The sequence below is a fragment of the Leopardus geoffroyi genome, chromosome A2 (genome assembly GCF_018350155.1).
Source record: "Leopardus geoffroyi isolate Oge1 chromosome A2, O.geoffroyi_Oge1_pat1.0, whole genome shotgun sequence".
In the NCBI taxonomy this organism is placed as follows: Eukaryota; Metazoa; Chordata; class Mammalia; order Carnivora; family Felidae; genus Leopardus; species Leopardus geoffroyi.
The window spans coordinates 43,616,011-43,629,038 of record NC_059331.1 but is presented as its reverse complement, the minus strand read 5'-3'; the positions used below and the strand labels follow the sequence as shown (position 1 = coordinate 43,629,038).

The window sequence follows — 13,028 nt, the reverse complement described above, 5'->3', positions numbered from 1 at the left end:
CACTTTCTTATTGACTTCTGGTTTATAAATACCTTCATTTCTTGTTTAACCACTGGGTTATATCTTTGTCTACTTAATAGAAAAATGAAATCTCTATTAAAAACTAGCCAAAGCTTTTAATATCTTGGTGCCACCCAAAACTCCCAGTCACATCCTTACTATTTTATTTACAATGGATGCTAGATGTGAAAGAATGTTTCAAAAAATACCTGTATATATAGCTACAACTGTAGACGAATAATCAGCAGGATGTCATATTCTATATATATATAATAATACTTTGCATTCTAGGTTAAAATAGGAAATTCTAAAGGAAATGGAAAATAATATAATCAATGCACAATTTACTCTCCCCACAGGATACTCAATCACTATTCCTATGAGGTAATTACAATACCTTAGATTTTTCCAGTTATGAAAAAAATACATATTTTCCCCAATTACTTTATCATTGTTTGTAAGCATGTCACACAGAAACATGTCACACAGAAAAGTATTTTTGGTCATGTGTAAATACAGTCTTAAAAAGTTCTCCAGTACTGATATATTAAATTTGGCAAAAATAAGTTAAGAATATCTTAAGGGCACCAAACATTTTGATAATTCTGGGGTATATATTATGGTTTATTTTCTGTAAAAAAAAAAAAAAAAAGAAGCAAACTTTATGCAACTGTATATTTTCGTCTGAATAAAAGAAGACATGAAGCCAATTTTTATATAATATTTGCTTTCGTTTGAGATTCTGGTAATTGAGACCAACATATATTTTAAGTGTAGTAATAACATTATTTTTCTATTATCTACATATGAACAGACAAAAATCTGGGAAATAGAAACAAATACTGAAAACTACCATTCAGTATTATATTTCTCCTGTCAGTCTCTCCTTTTGTTAATTCTACTTAGGATTATAATTAAGACTGTCATGAGCTGTTGCTGAATGTTTTATGGGAAATATATTGAATTCTATGGTACTTTGTGTTATAAACTTTTATAGCTTTAATGTGACATTGCTGATACTTTCAAGGCAATTATAATAAATAATAGCAAGTAAAGACCACGATGGAATTAAAAGCGTATTTTAAAAATGGTCATGCCCACCTGCCCATCAGTGTATTAAGCATCCTAACCTACACATGTGTCTTCTTTATTTCTCCTATGACATTTTCCACACCATGCTAATGACCTTCACTATCTCCTATGAAGGATATTACCAAAAATTTCATATACTTTTTGAAATTCTATTAGCTTACCATAGAAAATGAGTTGACCCTTTGCAAGGTTTCTTCCTCGAAGGTTGCCTGCAATGCACTCATAGAAGCCTTCATCTTCCTGTTGAAAGTTCGGGATTTCAAGAATAGCTTGGGATTTGCTGTACTTGACTTTCCCTGGCAACGGGTTTCCATCCAACCTCCTCCAACTAATATCGGGGACTGGACTAAACAGTTATACCTCATTAGAATAGAAGATGATTTAGTCTTTACGACAGCAGGATAAATTAAGAGTGTCCTTAAGAATAACTCTCAAGGAAAAATTTCCAATCAATCTATTATGTTATGACTACTTTTCAGATCATGCAAGCATTCACCATTCACTCATCCAGCAATTTATAATACTTCTTAAGTGCCTGCTATGTGCAAATCATTGTGCTATTATCAGGAAATAAATCGATGAATAAAATAGATACATTATCTACCCTCATGTTGCTTAAAGACCAGCAGAGAAACATACAATAAATAAATAATAAAAAATAATACATTTGTAAATTGAAGTAACTGCAAAAAGGAAACAGAGTGCAGAAAAAGGTACAAGATTTTATCAGTGTAAATATGGTGGTCAGGAAATTCCTTGCGAGCATGTGACATTTAAGAGTAGGCAAGCTTCTTCTATATATTATAGGTTTTAAGAGTAAAATACAGATTGCTCTATAGCTCAATTGGTACTAATACATAACTGAAGACCTCTGTGATGAATGAGCTAGATTATCAAGCAGGACCAGTACTATGTAATAGATCTATATAAATTGGGAGTATAGGTTTCATCATCCTCAAAAGAATGTACTCATTTATAACTTATCTAAAATGAAAACCAAAAATAAATAAATAAATAACGTAAAAGATAACTTTACATTGTATCATTAGAATATGTGGAGTTCCTTTATAGATTTAGCTTAATATGTTATGTCTAATATCTTTAGTTTAATATGAATATCTTTTAAAATAGCAAAATATATTTACAATATCTGAATTGAAGAGCTAACAAAGAGTGATGAATTTAGAAATTCGTGGTGAGAAAGACCTTACTTTTTACAGATATAATATAAAGAAATGCAGGCTACATGTAAATTTATAGCAGGATTGTAAGATCAGTCCCTAATCTATTTACATTAACATCTTTCCTTTCCTACTGCCAAGTCATTCTACTTTCCCTAAGAGATTTCCAGATGATTTAAATGTTTCTATTCTAAATTTTTAAATTAACAATAATAATGAAAGTAAATCATTTTGCAACGCCAACTTGTAAACTTTGTCAAAGATACAGGATTTCTTCAAGCTAACAAAAATAATGTGGGGAAACCACCTAATGAAATACAAAGTGGTTGACTACGAGGTGTGGGATTTGAGTAGTAAACAACTGAAGAAAATTGGTGATGGTGACTCAGTAGAGGATTCAAATAAAGCAAAATTGATCAAGTCCAAGGAATTTTTTATTGGCAAACAATGATGGCCCTTCCATTCAAATCAAAGACATAAACAACGTAGAAAGCCATACATGTGCTCCTATAGATTTGCCAGAAAACATATCCCCTAGTCAGTGTGTGATTTGTCTATTCTTTTCAGAATTAGTATATAGTTAAAAACGTGACTTGAATTCTTATAAACACACAAAAAAATAATTATTATGATACACTTAGTTTTTGTCTTTTTAAAAAGACTCTCCACTTACCACAAATTTAGGTTGACATTTTAGTAGAATGGCATATTCCTACCAACAATTAACTTCAGATAACTGGTTTTCTTATATATATTCATTTTATGGAATACAAAACTACAAATAAAAATGAAATTCTAGAAGAAAAATTATTCATATAGGAAGATCTTCACCAAGTCTGGTAAATTTTGTAGTATATGCCCTATCATCTAATTTTTTAAATATATGTTGTACATATGTGAAGACAGTGAAAATTATTATCTGTGAGTAGTAGGAATATTAATGCCTTTAATTTTCTTCTTTCTCCTTATCTCTATTTTCCATTATTTTTCTACAAAAGCATTAATTATCTATGTAGTAAAAATTTCTAAGAAAATTTACTTAAAGAGAAAAATAAATAGAGGCTCAGATACTTGTCTAAATTCATGATCCTTTCCCATTTTTTTATGACAGTGTACCTCTGAGGTTTATGACCAATACATGAAGAGTATTTAACTGAAAAAAGCTTTTAACTTAAAGCATTCAGACAAAACAAAATCAGTAAAGACTGAGTATTTCCCAGTTATATAATAGTTCTTTATTTTGATTATGAAAACAGAAGTCAATTTTTAACATAACTATCTAAATCTGAGTCAGTTTGGCATTTAATAAAAATAATTGTAATGATATCACAGTAAATAGCTACTGCTTATTAACCACGAACTATGTGCCTGGTATTATGTATGGGTAAAACATGCAAAGATCATTTCATTTACTTTTCCTATAGTTACAGGGCATAAATAGGATTTATTTCCAAGTTTCTTTGCCCTAAAAGCTATGTACTTAATCATAAGGCAATACAGACCCTACAGCTTTTGTAGGATCACCCACGGATTTGGCATTTGTGGTTTTACAGTAGTGGCTCTCCATTTTTTTTTTTAATTTTTAATGTTTATTCATTTTTTGAGAGGCAGAGAAAGAGTGTGAGTGGGGGAGAGGGAGGGAGGCAGGGAGGGAGGGAGAGAGAGAGAGAGAGAGAGAGAGACAGAGAGAGACAGAGAATCCAAAGCAGGATCCAGGCTTGCCACCAGCAGCACAGAGCTGAACACAGGGCTCGAACCCATGAGTGGTGAGATCATGATGCTTAACTGACGGAGCCACCCAGGTGCCCTGCCCCCCGCCTTTAAAAAAAAAAAATGTTTATTCAAGTGGCTCTCCATTTTAAGTGTCCAAATTAAGTTGGGGTAAAAAGAACAAGTCCCATCCATCCTAACTATTCCTACTTTCCACAGAAGAACTCAGTGATAGCACCGAAGTCTCTCTGGATACGCTTTTTTCCATTAACGGATGAAACGGCATATCCGATAGAGATATACCTTTCCAATAGAAGTAATGCAGCAGACAGTGTCAGTACTCTAATTGTGTGCCTTCTGATCCCTTAGCCACCACAGATTCTGAAGTGCTATTACCCTCAACATTGAGTATCTGTATCTGTGACAACCACCCTCAAGCTGCTGTAGCTAACTTTCCCTTCAAAGAGGTGAAAGCAGCTAGGTATTTACATATCCCCAGGGACAGCTGTCAATTAACAACTGACTAAATGCTGTGATACAAATATTCTATCTTCCCTGCCCCTGCTGGTGGGCCATCTCTCAGGTGTGAGTCTCTCCAGAGCTCCCATACAGGACTGAGGCAAATTTAACTTCCATGACATTTTGCTTGATACCATACTCTGCTTGGCTACTCTTCCTTCCCTGTCCCACTTCTTCATTCTCCCATGGGTTCTTTCTAAAAACTCTTCTAACCAACCGCTTGCAAAAAATTATCCTTTCAAGGTCTGCTTCTTGGAAAACCAATTTAGTAGAATTCCCAATATGCTCTGGCCTTGTTCTACTTTAATTATAACATCGATTTTAAGGAAGCCTTAAATAATTCTCAGTATGGTATGGCTATTAGACACACATAGAAATGGTATTCTGAAGTATTAAACATCAGCGGAATACAAGACCAGAACTAAGCAGTAGAATCCTAGTGGAAAGCCATGGCTGTGGAACATACAAGGTCTAATTTACGCCAGAATAATAGCAAAAGGCAAGGGATGTAGAAATGTAGAAGAGACACAAGGCTGAACACAGAGATAAGTTTCTCACATAAAAAAGAACATCTTTTTTTTTTTTTTTTTTTTACCTCATTTGGGGGTGGAGTGATAAATCTTCTCCCACAAACCATTTAATTAGGGAGATTATAATATAATCTTCTAACGTAAGATTATTCAATTTTGAAGAAAGGTATAAGAATTAGAGTCCTAAATTCTCAATCGCAGTGGATCCATATTTGGTTGGGTCATTGGTTGGTTTCTGTCTGCATTTTGATTTTCCTTTGAAGAGCCTCCTAACTTTACTTCATCTGATTTGAATTGGAAGCACTAGACCTCTGGCTTCAGGAGAGAGCACAAGATAAAGGTCTTGCCATTAGAAGCAGATGCACCATAGTATCTGGGATTGGTCAATTATGAGAACCAAGACAACCAATCAGAGAAAACAATACTCAATTCTGTGAATGTTTTCAGAAGAGCTGTCGAAAAGAGAATCTTTTTTTTTCACTGTGGTTTGCTCAGACAGAATAGAAACTTGGAACTTCTAGGCAACAATTTCCTTCCCACCAAATGGAGCAAGTATCTTTGAAAGCTAAAGCTACTACAAAGGCAAGAATCTTGGGATTCTTCACACGCCTAGATCAAGTCATGCCTGATGCCCACCCCCCCAATCTCTCTTTGAACATTTCTGTAAGTCAATACATTTCTTTTTCTTTTTTTTGGCTTAAGCTTGTTTGAGTTGTTTTCTTGATGCTTTCAACCCTCTCCCCTCCGCCCCAACAAAAGACATGACAAATAGATTCTGATGCCTGGATTTAGATGCTGTGTGACTGAATTATACAAAATGGTGGATTGCTGGTGGATCCTGGGTGGCTCAGTTGGTTAGGTGTCTGACTCTTGATTTCGGCCTAGGTCATGATCTCATGGTCTGTGCTGACAGTGTAGAGTCTGCTTGGGATTCTCTCTCTCCTCCTTCTCTGCCCCTCTCCTGCTCATGCATATTGTGCTCTCTCTCTCTCTCTCCCAAAATAAATAAACTTTAAAAAAAACCAATATGGTGGACATTACATTTTATACTCCATACATTAGAATTCTCACGGCAACTACACTATCAAAAAAATCACTCAAACATTTTAAAAGTTTTTTTTTTTTTAAAGAAGTCTTAACTGTATTTTGTGACTACATTTCATGTTAAAATTACTAATGGGAGAAAAATCAAACAGTTTTATAAGAATTCACAGTTACTAATTAAATGCTGAGATTTTTTTTTCCGATTTGTTATGTCACTGCTAAATGTGAATGCCATGATCCATCCTCCTGATTATCACTGGTAATGTGATATATAGAGACAGAGAGAATAAGTGCAAAACACAGATTACATAAAAATACATATGCATTTTAATCAAAAGTTCCCATTTTGTCCTGAAACTTCTTATGAAGACACTAAATGAACTGCTTTAGATTTCACACCCTCTGTCTTTTCTAAAGGCATCCCAAATGGACAGTGGGTGGGAAGAACTGGAATCTACAAAAAATGAAATTATTTTAGTAATGAGTCTAGTTTGTTAATGCAAGCTCACTTTTCTAAGACATACTGTGCTATGTAAATAATAATAATTATAATAATGAAGCTGTCATAATAGAATACTATTTATGCAGTACAGAGCAGAATGCAGCTCTTATCAGCTACTTATCAGCTATATTTTGTTCCACCTTATAAACATGAATTTTCTCATTTGTGGAATGGGGATTAATAATAGTACATAATTCACAGGATCTTGTGAGGATTAAATGATACAATCCATGTCCCATGTTCAACCTGCTGTTTAGCACACATTAAACACTACATTTGAGTGTTAATGATAAATTAAGAGAATCATTTAAAATCATTATTATGTTATTGTTATCATTTCAAAAGGAAAAATCCCAGCTGCTATTTATTTATTTTCTGTTCTCTGTTAAGGACTCCCTTCACTATGCATTCAACATAAATTGATTTATGAACCATTTGTAAATTAAAAATAGATCTCCACACTGTCACTGAAACAGGTACACAAACATACCCATATGACTCTAGAAGTAATTTCCTGCTTCTCACTGTTTTATATATAGGCTGCTAGGATACTGTCCCGGATCCCAGGGGTCATGCTTATTTCCTCACCCTGAGGGCAGAGATCTCTCAGGTGAGATACTACATGTTTTGCTGTGAACCACCTTTGTTTTCCAACATGGTTAATCATCTAAGACCATGGTGGGAGGGAGGAAAGGAATTATACAGAGTTCTCCAAAGAGAAACAAAGTCCTGTGTAAGATACCTGAGCATTTTTGTGAATATTAGTACTCATTAACTGAGTGCTTACTATGTACCAGGCATTGTGACAGATGGCTTCCATTTGTCATCTAAGCTAAATACTCAGCTGGCAGCTGTTAACAATTCTAATTACCCTTTTGGAATGGAATTCACGTTGAGACAGGTAATTTCTGTTAAATTATTGCCTGCCAATTCTCCTCCACTTAGACTTCCAGTACAGGCTAATTTATTGTGAGTCACCTTCCAATTCTTTGAGTTACCACCCATTCAATTATAAACACTAGTAGACTACTTCTTCCACTATGGATTCAGCATGCTCCCTAGGATCTACCTAGTTTGTCCATGTCGGTGATGTTAGTGATGCAATATTCACTGGCAGTTCATCCTAGTTTAAAATAAGTGGTCTATTTAAAATGCATACTTTATAAATATAAATACATGAAGAACGCCATGGAGCAAGGGGGATCTTTGAGGGGTCTTCAGAATGGAGATTATTGTTAAATCTCTTGAAACTGTGCTGTTACAGAAGGGAAGTCAAAATACATGGTGCTGTCATTATCCTAATGGCAAATATCAGCCATATCTGGCAACATTTTGCTTTTAGCTTCAATCCCTCCTTGTCTTTTTTTTTTTTTTTAAAGTCTTCCCACATACAATGTAGAAATTTAGCTTGGATATAAAGCTCAATAAATAAAACCAATCTGAAACAACTCTCTTATCCAAAGTTTCCTCAGACCATAGGTGATGCGCTCACGAGTCTTGTATTTCAAAAGGAGCATTGCAAAAGCCTTTTCTGATTTGGTTACTATTTGCTAAATCAAGTTTCCTGAAATTTCACAGTAATGAAATACTACCAAATAATAACAGCAAAGTTTTTTCTCTCTTTCTTTGTTCCTCTGCCCCTCTGGTTTTGTGCTTCTTAAATAAGCATCGCCATAAATAAGGACTTTTACTCCATTCTCTCTCGTCATTATGCTTTTACTGAGAGAGCATCCTATTAATTTTATCTGAAGACGGAGTATACATTTGTTAACCATCTGGCCTCATTCCAACCTCAATTGGAAGTTAAATTAAAGCTCTTCACACACTACTAGAAACTGTGCTTCAATTCTATACTATTAGCCCATAAATAGAATTTTCATTACTAGTGCTATTTGAGAAAGTTTATATTTCTCCCCTGGATTTCTTAAACCTCATTATCCACAGCTTAAATCCAGGCTATCCTAAGTTTTTAACTAGAAACTGGTACAGAGAACCAGTTTCCTAAGATGCTTATATTTGGGATTATTCTTAACTTGAACGTCATTTCAGAAAATCCTGTCAGTGGCCATTTTTAATCGAAGACAGTGAAGCAGAACAACAAAACCAGCAAAGAGTGCCTTTGTTAAATTTTCAGACTGTTCAGCTAGCTACTTTCATTTCCCCAACTTGAAATATTCATACAAAGAGCTTGGAATGTAAGATTGTCCTATGGGGATACAATGTGGATATGTTCATGAGTTCTGTAGAAAAGCAATCTCAGTGTTACAGAAAAAGGAAAACTTTTTTTTTTTCAGTGATGTAAACGCAGTCATGATCCTGTTCTACTGGTCAGTGTCTATGCCAGGTTTCTCCGAGGGAAAAATTTTATGGTATGCGTCTATTCATCTGGTATTTGACAGTACAGTTGCTGCAGCCAACTGGAAAACTACAAATGGTTTAGTCATAATAGCAATGGTAGCAGAGTGGTACTTGCATGTAGGGTAAAAGGACACAGGCAGGTTTTATGTGACTGAATGCAAATTGCCCAATTCTCTGAGCCCTCGCTTTCTCGTATAACTAGAGATAACAATGGGTACATAAAAGGCTTCTTGAGAAGATCAAACAAGGAAATATGAGAATCCACCGTGAAATACAAAGTTTGAACCACAAACAAGGTTTACTAAATTTCCCTATCACCATGATCATCATCACATAGGGACAAGAAGGCTCTATTATTTAAAGATTCCCTAAGAATTTTGTTGCCATTTTCTATTCTTTTTAACTAAAGTAAAATAAGTACTAATTTGCACGTGAAACATAAACTGGAGACCAGCATTCCAAGGTGAAAATGATACTGCATTTAGAAGTTAATTAGCAGCTTGTCCATAATGTTTTGTCAATACATAATATTAACCCTAAATAAATACTTCTCTGATTGTGTGAACATTATGCTGCTCTAAAGTAAAGAAAATGACACTTCAGTTAAGGTACGTGAGGTTGTGGAAGCCTATGTTCCGTCAAATTTATAGGGCTTGATTTTAGCTCTGATCATAACCATATGCTTTCATATAAAGACATAAAGGAAACATTACATATGGTATGCTAATATATCATCATCCTATCATTAATATATGCAATATGTATTGAACACATATTATATGCCTGGCACTGTGTTAAGTGCCTCATTGAAACCATTATAACCATACTGTTTGACACAGGATTACTGTTATCCACAGTACAGAAGTACACAAGGAGACTGGGGTGGAAAAAGGCTGGATAACATATCCAGTATCACACTGTACACTTAAAATAAAAAGGTATTTGAACCAAAGTGTGCCTTTTCATAGAGACTGAGCTCTAAACCATCATGTTTTCCTTCTCCTGCATCAACTAGCCAGATACAAAACAGGTTATCTTATTAGGATGTATTAGGATGTGCTTGGAAAATTTTCTTTATCTAACCAGTGGATAGAGTTCCTTTTGTCCAAGGTTCAGAAGATGAAATGATAGAATTGTTTGTTTGTTTGTTTGTTTTAACATATTGAGATACCTCCAGATTCCAATAAAGGTTGTAGAGAATGGTTTCAAGGTCAGCTGGAAAAAAGGAAGCAAGTGACTTCTTTTCCTTCAGTTCAATACCATTGTGGATTTGACATCTCTCTCATGCAGTTGCCAACTATTTAAAAAGTAAGAAATGTAGGTCTCCTAGGACAGGTGGTGATAGACTGAGATGGGAAGATGACGAGTTGCTTCCAGAAGCACATATATTCTTCTTGGATGAGTTTTAGAGCCTTCAAATTAGTTTAATTTTAGAAACAGCACTGTTAAACTCCACTTTATGGTTTTTGGGGAAAAAATGAAAGGAGTGTTTGACACTGGATTCAGAGTATGCACGTAAGATCAAAAGAGACCCAACTTGTAGGCTGGGTCCCTGGTCTGTGAAAATGGCCCCTTTACAAGTACTCTTCAGGAGAACAGGGCAACACATTTCAGAATACTTAGCTTTTTAGGTTCCTTTTATCCAATAATTCTAATTTTCTGAAAATATACTGAGGAAGTTCTCATGGGCATGGGTAAAATACAGCCACAAGAGTATTCCTTACATCATTATTTGTGGCAACAAAAAGTGGTAACAAAACAAAAAGAAATATAGTGTCTACCAGGAGGAGGCTGGATGAAAATACACATTCAAATGTCCTCCTGTCATCACAAATGAGGGTAAAGAAGGTGTTTAAGGACCTGCAGATACATTCATACTTTACGGTTTTAAGATTTTTACAAAACATTTTACAAAATAATGTACGTACACATGAACAACGTAGTATATAAAAGTAGTATAGGGTTATAACCCAAAGTATAAAATAAATATTCACTGATCAATACTGATAGAAATAAATGAACAAATGGGCAGGGAAATATGACAAATCTCCCATGCAGAGGAATGCCAAATAAAGTATAAGGATTCAGTACCTTAAAGGAGGTGAAGCACAAACTACCTATTCATTAAAATATGGATGGTGTATACTGACCTCCTTCCAAACAGTCAGTATGGAAAGAGTGAAAAATCAGTACATTTACAGTGGAGAATCTTAACAAAAACTCCATCAGCCAAGTGATGAAGTCCAACATCAGCAGTTATAAGTCATTGTGATGGAATAGTAACAGCGATATGATGTGGTGAAATGGCACTTTGACTTGGTGTTCTTCCCCAAAACCCATAACCTCAGTCTAAATATGAGGAAAATATTAGACAAATTCCAACAGAGGGTAATCTTACAATGACAATGACCGTTGCTCCTCAGAACTGTCAAGGTCATCAGAAACAAGGCAAGTCTGAGACAGTGTTACAGCAAAGAAGAATAGGGAGACCAAAAAATCTCAGTGTAAAATGGTACCCTATATGGAATCTTGGAATTAAGAAAAAAAGACATTAGACAAAAACCAAGCAAATTTGAAGTATGGACTCCAGTGAATAAAAGTCTCGGTTCATTAATTGAAACAGATATGCCATATTAACGCAAAATGTTAGTAATAGGGGAAAATGGGTGGGGCTATATGGGATTTCACTGTTCTACCTGCTCAGTTTTTCTGTTCTAAAACTGTTATTCAAAAGTCTATTAATCAAAGGAAATATTGGTGAAAGAAGAAAAAAAGAAGCAAGAACCTCCTATTTTCCAGAGATACAAAGGACCCCTTAAACAACAGCCTAAAATTAGCTCTACCAAAGGAATTGAGAGTGACCCCCTCTAATCTCAATTGAACAAAGGGCAGCCTGAGGAAAAGATAATCAGTGAGACTCCCAGAGTGACTATCCTTGACTCTTTCTTCACCAAAAATTTGTAAGGAAAGAGCAGATCCCAAGAAAAATGTGTCATCATGTGTTGTTACACCCATTCTATTTTCAGCAGCCTGCAAACTCCACAGGGCTTTCATGTAATTTTCTTTATTTCCCCGGAGCCTAGCCTGGTGTCTGTGGCTTGTAGAATTCCTTCTGACTGGCTGACTAAATAAATGAAGGAATAAAGGAATTAATGATTGAATGTGGCATTCAAAGCATATTTGCTGAGTTAACAAATACTTGTGTTCAATTTGCCAAATGAGTGAGGGGATGACAATAACCCTTATACATGTTATTGAACACAGAACTTTGAAATGGTAAAGGTATTATTCTGAGCAAGTCCTTGAGGATTATATTAGCACAAAAATATAATGCATGGGGTGCCTGGGTGGCTCAGTTGGTAGAGTATGCAATTCTTAATCTTCAGGTCATGAGTTCAAGCCCCACAGTGGCTGTAGAGGTTACTTAATTAAAACCAAACAAAACAAAACTAACAAACAAAAATGTGTTTATGCATATGTAATGTGAATATATAATGTTATGTGTATGTGTATATATAATGTAAATGTATATATATGTATATATAATGTATGTATATGTATACACACATACATAAATATCTATATATGTGTGTGTATATACACATGTATATACATGTATATTTACACATGTCTATACACATGTATATATACACACATGTATATACACAAGTACACACACACACGCACACATACACACATACACATATAAAATGCAGAGATCCTTTCTCTCCTGTGTGTTCCTTTTTACCTCCTCAGTTAAAGCAGCACTGACAATTACCATAATTAATAAAATTGTTAGTATTTATTGATTACCTCTTATGAGCCAGGAACTTTGGTATATAAGTAGGTAAGTTTAATAGTATTTCCCGTCCTTACAATAATTCTACTCTATCATTCATCTATCTATCTATCTATCTATCATCTATCATCTATCTATCTTCTACCTAATTTTGCCTTTGTTTTACAGATAAGTAAACTCATCAGAGTAGTCCAGCTATTCACAGGGGAATTTAGAACTTAAACACTGATCTTTTTGATTTCAAAGTCTACACTTTTTCCAGAAAGCAATGTTGTCTTGAAATGTTAGTGAAT

The 13,028-nt window shown here is 34.7% G+C and overlaps 1 protein-coding gene across 1 annotated transcript in view; it reads right to left on the bottom strand.

Annotated features, from left to right (window-relative positions):
- The window catches only part of CNTN6 (contactin 6), a 284,097-nt gene that overhangs the window by 81,726 nt on the left and 189,343 nt on the right, over positions 1 to 13,028 (bottom strand). The window contains 1 exon segment of the mRNA XM_045493582.1: positions 1,254 to 1,438. Within this exon segment, the coding sequence (XP_045349538.1) occupies positions 1,254 to 1,438 (185 nt within the window).